This window comes from Pomacea canaliculata, linkage group LG7, assembly GCF_003073045.1.
Source record: "Pomacea canaliculata isolate SZHN2017 linkage group LG7, ASM307304v1, whole genome shotgun sequence".
Taxonomy (NCBI): Eukaryota; Metazoa; Mollusca; class Gastropoda; order Architaenioglossa; family Ampullariidae; genus Pomacea; species Pomacea canaliculata.
The window spans coordinates 2,997,963-3,018,084 of NC_037596.1; the positions used below are offsets into that span (position 1 = coordinate 2,997,963).

The 20,122-nt window shown below is 36.5% G+C and overlaps 1 protein-coding gene across 1 annotated transcript in view; it reads left to right on the forward strand.

The window, feature by feature from the left end:
- The first annotated feature begins 340 nt into the window (after window positions 1-340).
- Window positions 341-20,122, forward strand: part of LOC112567873 (ATP-binding cassette sub-family G member 4-like) — a 28,319-nt gene continuing 8,537 nt past the window's right edge. Inside the window, exons 1-14 of the mRNA XM_025244739.1 lie at window positions 341-411; window positions 7,162-7,406; window positions 7,931-8,132; window positions 8,710-8,827; window positions 9,327-9,516; window positions 10,000-10,145; window positions 10,833-10,956; window positions 11,485-11,599; window positions 11,983-12,137; window positions 17,227-17,328; window positions 17,556-17,724; window positions 18,033-18,133; window positions 18,780-18,935; window positions 19,770-19,888. Of these exons, the coding sequence (XP_025100524.1) occupies window positions 7,383-7,406; window positions 7,931-8,132; window positions 8,710-8,827; window positions 9,327-9,516; window positions 10,000-10,145; window positions 10,833-10,956; window positions 11,485-11,599; window positions 11,983-12,137; window positions 17,227-17,328; window positions 17,556-17,724; window positions 18,033-18,133; window positions 18,780-18,935; window positions 19,770-19,888 (1,721 nt within the window). The 5' untranslated portion in view covers window positions 341-411; window positions 7,162-7,382. The remainder of the gene's footprint in view (window positions 412-7,161; window positions 7,407-7,930; window positions 8,133-8,709; window positions 8,828-9,326; window positions 9,517-9,999; window positions 10,146-10,832; window positions 10,957-11,484; window positions 11,600-11,982; window positions 12,138-17,226; window positions 17,329-17,555; window positions 17,725-18,032; window positions 18,134-18,779; window positions 18,936-19,769; window positions 19,889-20,122) is intronic.

Consider the following 20,122-nt stretch of genomic DNA (forward strand, 5'->3'; position numbering starts at 1 on the left):
AGACTACAAATCATTAACAACCATATGCACTCAAATTCGCTTATAACAGACACGTACGCTTACACATGTACGTTATTATTCGTTATACACGCTCGAATTTTACATGAGCCGGAGGCGAATCGATCGTAGTTCGCGATCGGAAAAGGTGATAATGAAGACTACTCAAAATTTATTTATTTTGATTTTTAATCATCGCATGAAAATGATGATGAGGTAAAATCTACTCTTACGATGATCGAATTAGTAAATGGTCAAATCGCCCATCCCACTGCATGTTGGCGACAGTGAATGAGTAAGGGTGAAAGGTCATAGGTCAGAGAATGCATATTCATGTTCAACCCAAAAACTGTGTACTTCCGGTTGTCACGTGATGATCCCGATTTCCTCCAGCAGTCGTGTGGTTCGTCAAGGGTAAGCATGCTTTTGTCCAAGTTGGCATGAATAGATGCTTGCAAGTATTTGTGTGAATTGTTCAGCTCTACAAGGAGTGTCCACTGATAAGCATTTCCCTTGATTAAGTTGAAATGCGAAAGGGAATTAATATTGTCACTAAGGCTTTCGTATAAATTTGTGGCGTCTGCTAAGTGGTACATGGCATAATTTATGCCGTCAGCAAAAGATAAAAATAGTAAGCGAAACAACAACATTGTTCGTTCCACGCCAGTCGTACATTTGTTGGTACTGAGGACTGACATCTTGCAATGAATGATTACTTTTTTTTTTATAACGATTGCACATGTTTTGGTAAGTACGCTTGAGGTCAACACCCACACTTTTTATGTACTTTACCTTTTGTGTATCGCTGTGCCTGCATGGTAGATATTGTAGATTAATATACACATTTATCCATTAGCAGAAGTATGGGTGAATGAAGAATTCTTTTACGACAAAGGCAAGGATAAAATGTAATCAAATGATGACTTATTTATGTATATCAAATGTATATCAGCAGTATGATTTTTAGGGCAAAGCTTAATTTAGGTAACACTAGTCATCATTGCCAAAAAAATGATAATAGATCAGCTTCCAAAAGAGAAGAATCATAAAAAAAATTGACATGCCTTGTTACAAATCGGATTGTTTATTGTTTTGACACATATACTTTGCCTTGATCATGTTTGGAATAACGTTGATTCTAAGTAAAAGGATGCTAACATTGTTTACATTAATCTTAAAGCTACACATTTCATTCACTATGATTGAACAGTTCGGTTTTGAGAAATTAGTGAGACTGCTGAAGGCTTCCAATTAACCAAGTAGCATTTATTTGATTTTATTTCTTATAACAAGCTATCTAGAAAAGTGTTGCCATACAAAAATGAGTGTAACTTTTTCTGGGGACATAGTACTGTTAGTCAGAAACCTGGATTTGTTCTATGAACCCAGAAGATTTTAAATAGGTGCATGAAGGATTAAGTACATTGTTTAAAGCAGGTGGTAATAACATTTACATGAGAAATTATTCCCATTCCCACTATTTGTGTTAAGTTTACTTGTTTTCACCCCAAGGTATTAATGTCTTTTTTTTATTTTGTTAATGTTTATTATGTACCCTTTACCTATTTGTATAAATGTAGAACTGGGATTGCTTGCCATCATTGTTCTACTAATGATCATAGATTATGCAATAGTTCTTTTGGTGGGTTGAGGCAGCTATTTTGTGTTTAATGTCAATTTAGGTTAGTTTAAGGTCTTTTTCTCTTGCTTTTGAAATGTTAATTGAGTTAGGGTTATGCTGAAAGAGCTGGTATTTCTGCAGACCTACTGGAGAATGAAGAGACTTTCTTTGTTTTTATTTAAGTGAGTGAACATGAGCTATTCATACTCAACACTTCTTAAAAATTTTGCCCAAGTCAGTAGGTCTTGTCACTGATCACTTGAACCTCATATGTAACATGCTGTGAGTTTACAAAGGATGGGTTTAATTCGTTAATCTTTAAATTAGACGCGGAAAGCCGGATTTTTATCCACATTTGTTATGCAGACGAGGAAGATATTCCAGACTGTAATTAGTGCAACATTACTTTGCAAAAGGGGCCAGATTTTGATGTGAATCTGTTTCTGTTGAATGCAAATAATTGCCAAATGCAATATTTATCCCACCCACCTCCTACACTATTCACCAGCATCCCTCTTCTCTAACCCCCATCATGTAAAGAGTTTGGCTTCCTGATGGACTTGAGTAAAAATGAGCCTGACCTTTGCTCAGTTAGCTGTGCGTCATAGCAAGTGTGCACAAGTGATCCAGAAGAATAGTCTTGTACAGGCAGGTTTGTTTGGTGGCCACAGTAGCCAGCTGCTTATTGAGTATGTGTTGATATTTTCAGCCCCATTTTAAGATAGATGTGTATGGTCACTAAGTCAGCTGTCAAGTTTTATCTGTCTGCTGGTGGTGTGATCACCTTTATCTGACCTGTACCCTCTCATGTTCTGTGGAGGTGCTGATGTACCCATATCAAGCAGATAAAGGTTAGAGAAGGCCTGATGTTTTGTGCCTTCATTAAAATTTGTTTTATTTGCTAGATTCTATTTGGCATGTTGATGTCTGATCAACATAGGTCAATTTTATTAGATTATAGATTAAATATATCATGAGACTGTTTTAAGGTCAGCAGATAGCCTGCCTGCATACCATTATCTTTCCTTTAAACTCTTTACCCCATTTTTTTTCAAACTCACAGCTACTACTTTATAATAATGACAATACTAATGTTTATTTTTGCAGCACCATACCTCACTATCATAGGCAAACTTAAAATACTTAAATACATGAACATGTTCAAATGTCATACTAAGTCAGTCAATATCTCTCACGTTTTGTACGCATGTGCATGCGTACAAACGGATACTCATTCGCTTACTTGCTTAGTTTTTTATAGACTGAAACTCTGGGTAGGGTAATATTTTTTTGTGAATAGTCATATTGTTGTTTAATTTCCTTATGCATATTAAAGTTCTCTGTTTATAGTAATATGTTTCTGTAAACTTTTATATGTAACTTCCTTCTATCTTTTTGTATGCACTTTCATACAATGTAAGAAGACATAATCTCAGCCTCTAGATTTTGTAGAAACCACAGTATGTTAAAGTGAGCACTCATTTGTATTCTGGGGGACATAGCATACTATCTGCTGAAAGGCACATATTTAAACCCATTAATTGCCAGTATCTTATTTTCAGGACCAACAGATTAGATTGGTTTGGGCATGAGCCGACTATTGACATCTACCCTAGTTATACAGGTCCCTTCTGGCACTACTATCTTTAGCTTGGTGCAGTCTGCAAAAATCAAGAAATCTTAAAAAAGATTGCTGTCACTTCTTTTTCTCTCTATTTGAAATTTTTACTTTTTTTAATCCTAGAAAAAAGCCCTTCAAAATATAAAAATACAGTAGACAATCTCAAGAGACAACGTCTAGTTTTTTTTTTTTTTATCTCATCACCTTATTCACATTGCCTTATGCTTTCATGAGCTGCTTTAAATTATGTTCATGCCAAGTTTTAGATGACATTGACAGTGTAGTGCATTTAATTACTAGTCAGTAATAAACAAATCTTTGTCCATTTTGGATATGCAGTAATTTTTTTTTTTTATGTTAAAAGAAATTTCCTGTCTGCTTATATAGGTTAAAGCATTATACCCATTGTCCCATTAGATGTTTAACTGCCTCACCTACCACTTCCTGGTACCATTTGTGGGCATTCAGATATCTTACCTTTGAGGTACATGCATGTACACGTTTCAGAATACTCAATGAAGCCATATTCGTCTGTGGCTGATAGGTAAAAAGCTCAGTAAATCTCTGCCCATCTCACCCAAACCCCCAGGCAGGATGGTGTATGGAGTAATGTGAACTGTGTACTATCCCATTGCTGGTTCATAGAAATGTTACCTTTTATTATACACAAACGACTATAAGAGGGAAGAGTTTTTCTTGGTGAAATGAGATAGGCATTTTTTTTTAACCCAGCCATTTTGTCATGCCCCAGTGCACACACCAGTTGTATAACGATAAGAACATGAGTACACCCAGACTGTTAGGATGGGTCAGAGCCTTACATCAAAGAGGGATCACTATCAGTGTTGTATGTCAGCTGACTTACATTATTTGCTGTGGTAGAGCCTACCTTTGCTTGACCTTAAGTTTCTTGCAGTATTTGATCATGCTTTTTCACATTGTTTCTGTAAGACTTAAAAGATCGAGGAAAGAGAATAGTGATAAGTTCTGAGCAGCTCCATCCTAGGTCATGCCTGTGGTCTATCCTCAGTTGATGTATCCATGCCAAGCTGCAGCTAGTGATCTCTTTCTTAGATCTTTAGACTTGTTCATGTCATGTCATTTTTTTAAATATTTTGTCATATGAAACTGAAACTTATAAACATCATAAGGCAACCTAATGGAGTTTATCTGGCTTTGTGTAGATGAAGGTTTATGGAAAGTCACCTGTACAAGGAGTTTATACATAGCTGAAATAACTGTCAGTTTTTGAGTCTAGGCCAGTGCATGGCACCTTAGTGTACTGAGTTGGGCTAGTGGTGATGGCGTGTAATTGGGGAGGGGGTGAGCTTTTTATTACTCCTCATGTAGTCACCACACTGAGTATGTTGTTTCTTTCACTGATGCAAAATGCAGTTCCCTTTCAACCACATCCATTTATTAATATCTACACTAACAATGTACACCAGCGGAAGGAATCAAAACTTTCCTGCTGAGATAAATGTGAGCCTCTCTGGAAAATCTTAATATCCTTGTCAAGTAACTTTATTCGTTGGCTGATGCTAGCTATTTTTGATTTTAGGGTTGAGAGTTGTAGTGAAAGAGCACTGTGACCAGATGCCTCTTATCATAACTTGACATCAAGTTTGTACGGCTGTATGGTTATGCAAAGAGCATTAAGCTGATCTCTAATGTTCCGTTATTTAAGTATCTGTATCTGCTTTAAGTAATCTGTTCTGAATCAGTGTTTATTCAGTTGTTGTTACAGCTGTATAGGTTCATACAGATCCTTCAGCTGGTTTGTAAAATAATGATCAGTTATTTTTAAGATTAAGGGTACTTTGATTTTGTGTACTTGCAAAATATATATGCAGCATTTTAAATACATTTCACTTTCATAACTATAATATTCAGAACATTTGCTCTCAGAATTGGTATAGATGGTTTCAAAGCAGAGTTGATGTGTTTGTATAGTTTGCTATTAGCATGATAACTTCATTGTGGATTTAATTGAGGTTTTTGCTATTTTCCAGATCTGCCTAAGCATATGTAGTCACTTAGTGAAGTGTAAACAGACTTGAAAAAGTGAATGCTAAAAGATTCTCATCAGTAAATTTTCCATTATCGGTATCATTAGCACCTATAGTAGTATAGTGAGACATTGTCATTCTTAACATGTAAGCAGTTGCTGAAGACACGCTTGTTCTTTTGTGCTTTAACTGATGGTATATGGTGGTTGCTTGGATAATGCAGAATCTTGTGCTGCTTTTATGATCCCAGTGTTTGCTATTTTTTTTTGTGTTTAAAGCATTGTGAGCTGTTAGGGAACAACACTATAAGTAAACCTCCTTATAATTATTAGTAGGTTACTAAGGCTACAATGTGAGAACTATATTTACTGTAACAACTACTTTCTTTACTAAAAAGCCACTCTCTAGGGGTAATAAAAGATTTTTTTTGGGTGGGGGACAACAGTGATTTGGGCCATGTACATTTTAGTGCACATTGAAGCAATGGTGGTGTATTTATGATCCAAATATCTCCTGCGCATTTTGCTCTACATGCTTGTTCACAAGTCGAAAACAGGATACAGAGTTAATGTACATGGATAGTAATCCGCTCTTAAGACTTTTTCACAAAAAGTGACAGCTAAGTGCTGTCCTCTAGTCAGTCAGCTGGCTTTGGCAAACCTCAATATGTGTTTTAGTTTTTATAGACTGAAACTCACTGGGTTTAGTAAAAGTAGGGTAATATATTTTTGTGAAGTCATATTGCTTTTTTAATTTTCTTTAGACAAGTTAAAGTTATAAGCTGATGAAGGGGAGATTTTTAAACTCAGTAATTGCCAGTATCTTCACTTCCTGACCAACAGACTAGATTGGTTTGGGTATGAGCTAATTATTGACATCTACCCTAGTTGTACAATTCCCTTCTTGTACAGGTGTCCTGAGCTTGGTGCAGTCTGCAATAATCAAGAAATGGTTTTAATTAAAAAAATTGTTGTCCTGAGGATTATTCTTTTAGTTAAGCAGTTTTGCATTCTAGATATAATTCAGAATCATTGAAAGTAAACTTTGAGAAGGAAATAGTGTCTGCAAGTGGATTGTATTGTGCCCGAAGCTTTAGAAAGGTTGTAGATAAAATTGCAAGGAATAAAAAAAAAAGAACAACCAAGATAGGGATGCTTTCTTCTCTTCCACAGCACATTCTCCACCCCATCCAAACCAGCATTTAACACTTTTCCAAATTGTTCAACTTGAAAAAAAGAGCGTGCATATTTTGTCTTCTTCAAGATCTTACCAACTACCACAAAGATTATGCTTCACATTAGGCCTCTTATACAAACAGTTGCTGGCTTTTGATGGCTTGCACAAAGCAGAGAAATGAAGAATGTGGGAAAATTTTGTCTGGTCTATTAAAGGGGTTTTTACCTCTAAGTAACATTTTTATCTTGCTTGCTTTATGGTTGACCAGTAAGTGGATGTCCAGCTGGGAGTTTCTTAAGACAACTCGTTTTAGAGGCAGGCTATTTGCAGCTGTTACCAGTGATTCAACTTGTCATCCTGTTAGCTTTCATAAACTTGAGTTTGTGGACTATAGGTAGCATAGCATGCTTACTCCTTTTTGCTTAGCAAATTAGCATTTTGCATCAATAACTTTTAGGGGGGGAACATTTATATGGAATGTTTTTACGAAGTGATTACATTGTGTTTTCAAGTACATGCAATATAATATAGTTAATTAGTAACAAATTATTTCAAATCCTGCTTGTTCTTGCTGTCCAAGGCTCACACCCCTATGTACTCACATATGAACGCATGCATGATGTTGTGCCACTAGTGCTCTATAGTTTTTCAGCAAGTGCACAACTTTCATTAATGAGATAATTATGTAGTGAGTCCACTTTTCAGATTTTTAAAATTCAATTAATGCTCTTTTACAGTTCCTGGTGGTCTGCAGATCTACATACAAGAAGGGAGGGAGTAGGGCTGAGATCTGCGGAATTTAGTGCACAGCTGTGCCTCTTACGTGTTTGTGAGGGATAACTCACAGCCGTGCCTGTCAGGTGTTTGTGAGGGGTAACTCATCAGCTGGCTCAGTACCTGCTTTGCTCCTTGTGGGACAGACTCTGTCCTGTTTGGCTGTCTCTGTGACTGAACCAGCATGGCAGAGCTTCTGTCTGTCCAGGTGTGTTGAGAGTTTGTCATTTTGACCCAGTACATCTATGCAGATGTTTCAAACATGTATCAGTTATCATGTCATGCACAGTATCAGATTTACCTAATACAGTAGCATACGTGAACAAAAGCCAGAACTTTTTTTTAAATCTTATTGGTCCCACTTGATTCTAAAGGGATTTAGTAATGATGTTTGTTTAGTTAGGTTATGGGAGAGTGTGAGATTAAGAAATTGTGTATGTGTATATGAGTTTATATTATATGATAATTTGCTTAAAGGGAGAATCTCTGGAGGAGTAGTATGTGTGTCTCCCCTGCATGGTCATGGGCACACTCTTGACTGAAAAAGAAATTATGGTCTCTCTCTCTCACACACACACAGAAACACAGATTTTATGGGAGCATTGATAATTTGTGATCCAAATCTGGTACACAATGCATTTAACTGGACAGATAAACCATTTATTTTAAACAGATTAATATTGTAACTTTTGAGATGTTTGTGATTGTTTGTGATGCTTTTGTATGGATTAGGTTCAAATTCCCAAACATCTGGGCCATTTCCTAAGCCCACCATCCTCTAAATCTGCTTTGCCTGATGCTGGGGGTGGCAGTTTGCATGGCTCTATAAACAGTAAAGATGCCCGCAAAATTTCCCACTTGCCACGTCGAAAAGCTGTGGACATTGAATTCCGGGATCTCCAATACTTTGTAAAGGAAGGATCTCGTAATAAAGGTCAGCAGTGACATTATAGGCTAATTTTTTTAACATCTAATTCAGTCTTCCATTGTAAGATTTGCTTGCTTGTCATCAGAGATATACAGATTCATTATCATTCCTAGATTTTGTGAGAATTTCTGTTGACTGCATTTAACTGTTTTCAGAAATAATACAGAAATAATATTGCATTTGTTTAGCTGCCTGTGAATAAGAGATGTTCTTATAATAAGGTGTTGGGAAAAAGGCCATTAAAGCAACATAAAGGAACTGAAGCCACTGAAGTAGGATATGTAAACATAATGCATAGAGACTGAGAAGGGAGATGATGCTTGGAGACATAAACCTAGACATCTTAGAAGGAGGAAAGCCAGTTGACAAAGCTACTCAAATTCCTGAAAAAAAGTTGTCTTTTATGTGAACCATTTGAAAAGAAAACAAACCAGCGCATGCTGGTGTAAATAAAGTCTTCTCGGAAGGCATTGATATAAGGTATGCTTTGAAATGCTTGACTGACATACCCTTGGTGAAGTAAATACCAGAAGGTATATGGAATCCTACATATTCATAGTTTCTGATCTTTGTTGAACCATAGGTCAGAAAATTATACTTCGATCGATTTCTGGCAAGTTCTGCAGTGGACAATTAACCGCTATCATGGGACCATCAGGAGCTGGCAAATCCACACTTATGGACATTGTTGCTGGTTACAAGTAAGTGTGCAGTGAAGACATTTTTTAGGAGTTATTATTTTATTTATTCTTTCTGATAAGGTGGGCAGAGGAAGAGAGAGCTCTTCAGTGTGATGATAGTACCTGTGCCTGCATAGATCAGACATTCTGTCCGATCTTCTGTTCTATGCTTCCCCCTTCACTGCTGCCCTTTACACAAAAACATCTTTTGATTGAAGCAGTCAATATCTTTGCTCTGCAGAATGCAGAAAGTTCCTTGCAAGCTCCAGTGTTGTCAAGAAGTCTGCACAATTTTCCTACGCTGGCAACTACAGAAAAGTACATTTCATTATCAAACTGTCCTAAAAACTATCTCAGGGTCAAGTTTGTTGACATGCTGATGGTGCTTTCCCAGTGTGATGTGCTGTTAAAAGGGAACCAGGTCAGAGAAGAGATAAAGGCAGATGGAGAGTGGATGTGAATGTGAGAGGGTTTTTGCCCCCACAGAAACATGATAGTTGAACTTTTCCTATGTTTTCAGAACTAAAAATGTACATGGAGCCATCATGGTTGGAAAACATGAACGTGATCTGAGGACTTTCCGCAAGATGTCCTGCTACATCATGCAGGATGACCATCTTCTGCCCCACCTGTCTGTGGAGGAGGCCATGATGTGCTCTGCTAACCTGAAACTGGATGAGCAACTATCAATCAACGACAAACAGGCAATGGTGAGAGGTTATACAAAACAGTGTTCTTTTCTTTTCACTGAAAGCACATTAATCAAGAGGTGGTTACTTGTCAGTTAGCTGATTTTTCAGAGCATATTTCATTATCTCAGGACAGGTAGAGTATTTTTTTTTTTTTTTAATAATTCCTGACTTCCCTTTTCATTGTTTGGGTAGGACATTCCCTCCATTTCTACTTTTATCTATAATTAGTGTTTTTCTGTCTTAGGGGCTTCTATGCTGACTTCTAAGTTGAAAATTGACAATTATAATACACCTATTTTTTTTCTAGCTGCATCTGAAGTATTCTTGCATTCAAAACCTTCACTTTACCCTAGCTTGCTAAAATTCTTTTTCTTTTCTGCTCTAAATTAACTAATGATTTGTTTTTTATTTTAGGTTGACAAATAGAATACCCCTCAGGTTTTTTTGTTTAATGTCGATGAGTTGCTTCTAGTAGTCTTTTGCCTTTTCCGCTGTACCTAGGTCGATGAGATTCTGGACATCCTTGGTCTAACTGAAGCCAAGAAGACGCGCACAAGTAATTTGTCTGGTGGCCAGCGCAAGCGATTGTCTATAGCCCTGGAACTTGTCAACAATCCTCCCATTATGTTCTTTGATGAGCCTACAAGGTGAGTTGTGTTGTTTAATAGTAGAAAAGTTGATTTATGTAATGCTTTACCCCATCATCTAAGGCAGGCTCAAAGTGATGTACAAAAAGAAAACACACACAGCTTGTCCCTAAATCAGAGTTGATTGTGAGCCCTGTTTGTGAACTAATTGTGTTTACAATAGAATGAATGCCATCAGCATATATGCAATCTACAGCCTCGGTGAACCTTCATAGTTGATGGCAAAATCACAGATATAGAGGTCAAGGTAACGCTTCTCTGAGAATAAAGGCACGCCTCAGAAGATTGCTCAGGTGCACAGATGCCGAGGACACAGGGTTCAGAATCATGTAGATGTTTATAGAAACCTAAATGCTGTAGGCTTTAAAGGTATCCATAACCCTAATGTCATAAGCAGTAAATTTATCAGTAGGAGGTACCAAAAGTCAACATAGATCCATGGACAAGACAAAATGACAGCAGTGTGGTTGAGAAATTATCATAGGCAATTTTTGTTTTAAGATTTAAAAAAAAATAAACCTGAAGCTGAAGGATCTATTGATGTCAAAAGTAATGATATCTTTTTAAGGACTGATTACATCCAAATTTGTATATAGCTTTGAATGGGTTTTGTTAGTTCAAAATTTGACATTTCTTGTTGTTAATTTGTATGTTATATGATGTATTTTTGTTTCTTCATCCTTCTAGTGGCCTGGATAGTGCATCCTGTTTTCAGTGTGTATCTTTGCTGAAAAAACTGGCTGCAGGAGGACGCACTATTATCTGTACCATCCACCAGCCCAGTGCAAAACTCTTTGAAATGTTTGACTATGTATGTAGCTAGTTTGAAATGTTTCTATGTATAGTTCTATTCGTTGAATCCCAGTGGGGTTTGTAGGGGGAATGTGTGTGTGTGTAGGTTTGGGTACATCGGTGTGAAAATGTACAAATGTATGAATACATTTTACAGACTTTAAAATAAGCTTTCATTCAGTGTTGGGGCAATCCCTTGTCAATTTCTTAGTGACAAGACAAATATTTGAGTATCTAGTCATTAACATGGTGGGAGGGGGGGTAAGTGTGATCCACATTTTACATACAAAGTTACCGATTCTGGCACCTGTCTAAAATGTTTGATTAACCATTTGCTGAAAAAGTGAGTGAACTACTTAAAGATCTTATACATTCTTGGACTTTGAGTTATGCGTTTTTCTCATTATGTTGTAGATATAGGCTTAATGTATATGCAGACATTTTTATTTTTAAAAAAAAGTTTGTCTTTTTATGAAGTAATATTATATGACCAGTAGTCACTATATATGTACATTTAATAAAATATCTTACCTAAATATGTTCACAGTTGTACATGCTGGTTGATGGCCAGTGTGTTTACAGGGGCATGGTTCGAGCACTTCTGCCATACTTTCAGTCCCATGGATTGCATTGTCCTAAGTACCATAATCCAGCTGACTATGGTAAGAGATTTTCATTAGGAGCATAAAAAAATACTCACCTTTACAGACTACATCCATGGTCCATTTAGTTTGGAGTTTACATTCATCTGCATACTTTTTTTAAAAAGGTAAATTGTGCATTTTTATGCCATCAGCAGCATATTTTCTTGTCAGCAATATAGATGTTAGTTTAATGTTAAACTTGGTTTAGCATTTGTTATGCTGACAGACAAAATGCATATGCCAAAATGTTTACTTTGACCCTGTACTGTGTAATAGATACAAAATGCATATTGTGAAATACAGGGGGCTTTATATTCTTTAACTTCATCATGATACAATGTGAGAAATAATTTTCAGAATGTATATAACTCTATAGCGAATACCATTATTTTTTTCTCCAGTTATGGAAGTAGCAGCTGGGGAGTATGGTGATGACAAGGTGAAACAGCTCAAGTCAGCTGTGCAAGATGGATACTGCGAACCCTTCCAAGAGGAATTTGAGCGTAAAAATTTGCCTTCGGGATCTCAACTCCCAGTGACCACTCATCCTGTTTGGGTGATGATGATGGGGATATCAGTGTTGAGAAGGAGATGATGTCACATGAGAATGGCTGCTGCAATGGAGATGTGGCCAAAGAATCTTTGAAGAATGGAAATTGTCTGGGCTCAGAGGTAGGTGTCAACCATGCTTGTTCATTGGATTGCATGTCTAAGAACTTAGACACGTGTGGTGAATACATGTCTGGCAGTTAGTAACTTTCTTTCTTATGACTCTAGACAGGTATTTTCCACAAGAAAGTTACAACAACAAAGATTTACACAGTAAAGTTAACAGCGCAAAACTAATATTACTTTCTTGTCATACAAATTGAGACATGCAGTGCGCCATGTGTGTGTGTGTGCCGCGTGCGCGGACACATTCACTTGTAAATTCACTGGTAATCCATAAGCAAAAGCTTCAATAATTTTTATGGCATGTTAAGATCATGCTACTTTCATACTATGTGATACTGATTTGTCTGATAAGGTTTTATAATAATTTTTGAAAGAAGCTTCTTGTTCATTGAAAACTTGTTCTTGCTTATTTATCCACTGTACTATATTCAAGACCATAGAAAGCATAGTCACTGATTTTTTTTCTTTGCTTTCCATTCAAAAATTTGCAGGCGCAGGTAAGTTAGGATGTTGTGAAATATACATAGTTCTAGAATACAGTCCATTGCCTCATTTTTTTTTTTCATTTTTGTTAATTGTCTTCCATTGATGATTATGTAAATGTTTTCTCAGTATAATTGTATTCACACTAGAACAGTGTTACCATTCATGACAGGTTGATATAAACATGCATCCTAATGAATAATTCATGAGATGATCAATGATGATCTAGTGTTTTGTTAATTTTATTTGTAAAAAGTCAAACAACAAGCATGTAGTAAAGATATGGGAACCTGGAGCTGTGATATTAGGTAGTGTGTAATGTGTTGCTGTAAACAGCACGTGTCTGTGAGTGGAAATTTTGTAGCATGTAGCCAGTGTAGCCAACAGCTGGCATGATGTGTACCTCTGCAATGTTTCCTTGTAGTGAAGATGTCGCACAGTGTTTGTTGCTCAGGATGTGGCACGGTCTCTGGACCAGAATAATGGAGGAATTCTTTTGAATGAAGACAAAAAGGGAATTTTAAAGAGGCTGCTATGTCTGTTGACATGCACTCTGTGCACCAGTTAATAAGATACTCGTCAGAATATAAAGCAGACTTTGATGAGGGTTTGAGAACACAGGCACACACACACACGTTCTCACTCTCTTTCATTCAATTGTTTTCTCTTTCTTTCTATAGTACTACTCAGTGTTCTTCCTGATTACCTTCTGGTGATGTATTCATGGATATCGGCAGTTTACCTCATGGGTAAAATTGCCCTAACTCAGATGGGGAACCAGCTGGTTAAGTTACTCTGAATAGCAAACTGATTTATGAGCTACTGAGTTATCTGAGTATCATAGCAGGAATTCTGTCCCACATCGGTTATTAAGTCAAGATGAGGTGGGGAAACTAAAATGCTGAACATTTCAAAATTAATTGAAAAAGAGAGCAGGAAGTGGTTGAACATCAAATTTATTCAGTCTGACTAAATAATTTTCTTTGTGAAAGTATTACACAGAAAATAATATTCATTTATTTTCATTGAGAAACAAAATGACTAGCAGAAAAAAAAGTGAAGTACATCAAGTGTTCAGTTTCATGGGTTTTTTTTTGGAATGTCTGCTACTCTCACATTATGAATTAAATAAGAACATCATATATGAGAAACTTCTATCCAGTTTGTTTGCTGGAGCTAGAAAAATTCTGTTTGTAGATTATCATTATCTTTACTATTTACTTGATCTATTTACTTGCAGGTAAAACAATTTGTGTTGGCCTACATAGAATTTGTTAATAAGAGGTTTTAGCTTCTTGCGGGTAGCTGATTTATCCAGCTTGGGTACAGTGAAGACTAGGTAAACATGTTTCATAAATACACACCCAAGCCGAGCTGCAATAGAAGAAAATATATGATTTTGGAACTGTCATTTGAAACAAGACGGGACGGAATAAACAAAAAAAAAAATATATAGTGACTTCATAAGCCTTGCATGCAAGAAATCAACCACCAGAAAACTTGTAACCATAAATATGGAAACAAATCAGCAATTTTTACTTGCAAAGAAAAAGCCTGTAACCTATATCTTTCATGACCTCATCATTTGCTCATTTTATTTTCTAAAAAATACAGTCAGATCATTTTTTATTGCTAGATTGATTCTTTTAGAGTTGATTTTCTGCTACATGAGCAATAAATCTTTGAATTTAATTTAATTTTTGTGTATACACACATATGGAGTTTATAATGCTGAATTCCAAAAATGAAAATTATTAATGCATGAAAATTATGACAGTAACACAAACTTATCTGTGTATAAAGCTAGCCTTGAAAATAAGGGAAACATTACCATTTATGAATCGGTGATCTTCGACACAATTTTTAATAGCCACTTTTTGTGTGGAATGAATGTCTTTTATTTAATTTTTTTTGTTTTTTAAACTTCTTTTCGTCATTTGCTAAGTTTTAGGGAAACATTGTGATGCTGGAATGAATATACTTGTCACACAGTGTTTTCTTGTGTTTTGTTTCTGCACTAATTTTTGTTACCACAGTTACTTTATTACTTTTCAGCAATCAGACTCAGTCGAGGTTTGTACCTTCTTCATTTGTGCATGACCTCTGCCCTTGAATGGAGTAGCTCAGATATGGATATCGTGCCTTCTGTCTTTAACACACTCATCTATCACTAAGGCCATATATATTTATTCATATCTAGACCTGCGCACATAATGGGATTTTACCTCTTAAAGCTTGATGTAAATCTGTAGTTTGTAAGAAGTCTGTAAGAATTGCAGGTGTATTAACTAAATACTTCACCATTTTCTTTCTTCTTCTTTTCCATTAAGTTCTTTTTTGTCTGGTTTGTCTGATGGTTTCTAGCACTGAGCACAACACTGCATTGAGAAGTTTTCTTCTTTGTGGTTTTATTTTCCTTGGTATTGTTGTGATAAGCTTAACGGCATGCCACTGTTGTGCAGTTTGTGATAAATGTGGTACATTTAATGTGTTATGGAAGGTTCGCTCTTTTTTTGTGTTTGATGCTGCATACTGTTAACTGTGCAGTAGTCACTTTTTTTTTTGTATTGTGAGTGTGGTAGAAAACCGCCCTTACTATTATGTTTTGCATGATTATACAAGCAGTAGTATTAGCCTTTGTTTGGCACACTGCGTCCACGTTATTAACTGCATAATTTTTACTTTTTTGTGCAATCCAGCTGTGGCTAAAGATCACCTGATACCTATGTTTGATAGCAGGGACCAGTGTTGTACAACAGGTGTCTTCTGTTTTCTGTTTTACAGGGATCTTAAGATTAAGATGGAGTTTCACTGGCATGGCTTCAATATCATTTCTCTTGTTTGCTCTTCCATTGTGAGACTTTTTCTACCTGACAGTTCTAGTGTCATATTCTATTGCAGCATTTGAGTGTTTAAACAGATGAAAACACCTAGGAAATGTTAAGTCAGTTGATCTGCAGTTGCAGGCTAATTGGGATGTTTGCTAGCAGTCCATTGGTGGTGTTATTTTTGTGAAGGTGTTGTGCAGCATCATTGGTAAACTTATTGCTAACAGATTTTGCTTTAGATTTTTTGTGTGTTTGGTTGTGGGCTGTTTATTAGCTGATTTTATTCAGAGGAAAAATTTAATCATCAGTTTTAACAACATTTAAGAGACAGGGTTGCATTAAAATAATACATGCATCATTCTGTATGCTTGTTGTCAGTGCTTTGTCTATGTATTTACTTGAAAAGGTAAATAAAGAGGCCTGTTGCTTATTTGTGGGTAGGAACATCAAGTGGTGTACTGTGTCTAGAGCATGAATATTCAGCTCCACAGTTGAGGGTACTAACTATCAGACTACAGTGCCTCCCATATCAGTTTTTATTATCATTTAACAAAGTAAACCTATTGAATTTTCAGTGGAGGCATACAGAAACACATTATTATAAAAGCAAACATGGGAACTTGTAATTGTTATTGTTCAGTTGTTTACTGCTTGAAAGTGAAGACCTTAAAAGTATTCCATGGTACTGTAGTTGTATTCCATTTGAAATATAGCTATCTATTAATTAAACAATTGCTAGATGTTGTTAAATGTAAGGAGGACAGTTTATGAATGATATAAATATCACTATGACATATCAGCTTCAGTTATTGGGCTAGGTGCAAAAGTTTGTGAAAGGAAGATTCTAAGGACCATGAAGGTGATCTCAGTACAGAAAGGTTGAGTCACAATCAAAAGTAAAGTCCAATATGCAGATCGAGACAGCCAACATCTGATACATCTCACCTTATGTAGAGCCCTTCTCCTTTCACCCAGAAACAAAAATTCACCTGCTTAAAGCCAAAACATGATTATGCCAGGCTGCTTCTTGTAACAGCAGATGGGAGGTGGACATCTAGTATATATACAAACGAACCGGGCTTACACCTATTGTGTGTAGAAGAGGCATGCTGTGTATCTCAAGTACATGTTAAATAACAAAACAAAATTAAGGCTGTGTGTTTATGTATGAAGGTGTTTGTGCATGCATATTTATGCATGAACCAGGGCACTTTGATCTTAGATTTTGTAAATGCTGACAGTACCAGCACCAGTCTGGCATCATTATTATGTTATGTTAGGAGGTGTTACTGCCCCAACCCTACTACCATCAACATCTTTACCAGTGGATTACATGTCCTTTAGCATTTTTTAAGATTGTAGCAAAGCTGAAGGAATCATGGGCAGTACTTATCAGTGACTTGATTTATTCTACAGCGATCCAGACAATTATCTTCTTCCATCTCTGGTGAAGGAGATTCTCCATTCCTCACTAGCAACTTACTGAGACCTGCATTTAAGTGGATAATTCCATTCTTAAATTTTTTATTGGCCACCTTTCCTCTTTTCTTAAAAAAAAATCAGCCAGTTTTATCATTCTATTTTTGTGCAATAGTCAGGAAAGAGTGGAGATGCTTGAACAGCTTATGTGGAAAAGAACTTTTTTTTTCTGTTGTACAGCATTTGCCTGCAGACCAGGAATGTCATTCATTCAACACCAGCTGCTTCACACAGTTCCGCATTCTCTTCAAGCGAACCTTCATGTCCATCATGCGAGATGCAGTCAGTTCATTGTCTTTTAATTTCCTAAATTATTTTTTTAAATGTTGAATTTATTTAAACTTATCAGTCTGGACCAAAAGAAAATTTCAGAATAACTAAGGACATAAATAAAATGTCGTCAGAAAATGTACCTAAGAAAGATAACACAAGAGAAGGTATCTGAAAATGTTGACTTATTGAATGAAGTAATCTATGAGTAATATAAGTTTTTTTAATATTGTTTGCAGACTTTAACACGCCTGCGATTGATTTCTCACCTATCTGTTGGCATTCTTATTGGTCTCTTGTACCTGGGCATTGGCAATGAGGCCTCAAAAGCTTTCAACAATGCTGGTTGTCTCTTCTTCTGTATGCTGTTCCTTATGTTCACAGCCATGATGCCTACCGTGCTTACATGTAAGTCATCTCTTTCCGAACCTGCCCCATTGATTGTACTTTACTCTGTAGTCTATAGATGTTAAAGTAGTTCTGTGGTAGGTAGTCATCCTGTTTGAAGCAGACAATGATTGATGTCAGTAACTTGGACAGGGATGAAAATTCTTCAGTATTATTCATTATCCACTTAGCTTTACCTTAGCTATATGACTACACAGCATTCACATATTACTGGTACATCATGACTGAAAAACTGCAAAGACTCTGCTTTCACATTATTTTGTCATTTAAAAAAATATTTTTACTGTGTTTCACTGTGGTGTTTTCAGTTCCCATGGAGATGGCAGTGTTTGTACGAGAACATCTCAACTACTGGTACAGTCTCAAGGCATACTACATGGCCAAAACAATGGCTGACATGCCCTTTCAAGTGCGTTTCCTTGTAGCCTGTCATGCCACGAGTGGCATTTCTGATCTGATGACTTATGTTAATAGCAGCAGTAAACTGGTGTATCTGAGGGAGAAAAGAGACATGAAAGTGTGCGTGCGAATGCATGTGTGTGTCTGCACACTTGTTGCTGATATGATCATGGATTTGTGTGTGTGCGTGTGTTGGTGTGGGGAGGAGAGGCGAGGAGGCTGTGTTATGTACCTTCATGCATACATGTACCCGATAGTGCTGATCAATTTTGGGACTTTTGTGAAAATTGCATGAAAAATATGTTAGTAGAGCAGAAAGAGTGCATACAATGTGTGTATGGTGTTTGCACATGTGGACTGTACTTTGGCTGTGGCAAAGGTTATCAGAAAGAGTACAAAGGTTAGCAGAAAGAGTACATACAATATGTGTATGGTGTGTGCTCATGTGGACAATACTTTGGCTGTCCAAAGGTTATCAAGCATGCCTAGAAAATAATAAAGTAAACATAGGTGCCAAGCACCAGGACTGTTTCTGAAACAATAGAAAATCGCCCATAGCCCTTTGAACCTGCAGGAATGAATGTTTTTAAGGAGCCAGGTTTCTGTCCCTGACATCATATTCTCTAAAGTGTTTGGAATCATTTTCTGTCTTCTAGATCATATTCCCTCTAGTGTATGGAAGCATTGTGTACTGGATGACCTCGCAGCCTACAGACTTCTTGCGGTTCGTCATGTTTTTGACTCTGTCCACACAAACTTCACTTGTTGCACAGAGCCTGGGACTACTCATTGGTGCTGCTACTTCCCTCCAGGTAGGATGTCTGCAGGAAGTGATAGCATCTGTTAGGATTCTAGAACCCAACAACTTTATATAAGTTCAAGGGTAGTAATTTGGTGAATACAGAGACCATTGCTACAGAGACTATCGAACTGTTTCATGCATTTGAGACATTGTATTTTGCACATTAGATGTTATTTTTGTAAAGTACACTATGCCTACTTTAACGTGCAGTAAATGCACTATAAAAATTATTATTAGATACTGGCTCTTGTTAACAGTTCGCCATCGGTACAACTACTAAGGTTGTGGAACCTTCACCTAATATCTTTCATAGGAGCCTAGTTAATGATGTTGCTGTTTTAGTTTTGTACTTCCTCTATTTATACAATGATATTTGAAATATTGTTTCTCATTTTTAACAGAACCTGTAATTATTATGATCAGTTAGCTCCCCTTAGCATTGATGAAAATTAACTAACCCTTTTATTTATAATATACAGCTTCTAGAAGTTAATGGGGAAGTTAATGTTTTTCTCATCATTTTTTATAGTAAATTTGTTTCCCTCAATCGTGTAGAGTAAGTTTGGAGGAGTCTTTTTTTGCCTTTGTCTTTATTTCTTTGTTGACAAGATATGTCATTGATAAATTTCTTTCCTGAAAGAGTTATGAAAAATGAAGGGTTTTCCCTCCCCTTTTTAATAGCTGAAATCAGTGGTTGTTGTGCCATAACAGCGTGCAGGATACTTAGAATTTTTGTAGAATGAATGGCAACTTCGCACAGTGCTTTCTGTGAATACTTTCTTGGCAAGAGCGTATTGTTGAAGATGTGAATTTTGAAACAGATTTTTTTTCCCCCTAATGGCAGGTGGCTGTCTTTCTTGGACCAGTGACAGCCATTCCTATTCTGCTGTTTAGTGGGTTTTTTGTCACATTTGACACCATTCCTTCTTACCTGCAATGGCTCTCATACCTGTCTTATATCAGGTGGTGAACTGTTTTGTGAATGTTGTTAATCTACAAACTTGTTTTGTGGACATTATTCACCTGCAGACTTCTTATGTGTCTGTTGGATGTTGGTGTGCTAAATTGCTGTCAGTTGGATGCTGTTCATTTAGTAAATTGTTGATATTAGCTGGCTATGTGTCATGTGGGTGTTATTTACACAGGTATCAGATGAATATTGTCTTCTTGCTAACTCGTTCTCTATCAGATGGATGT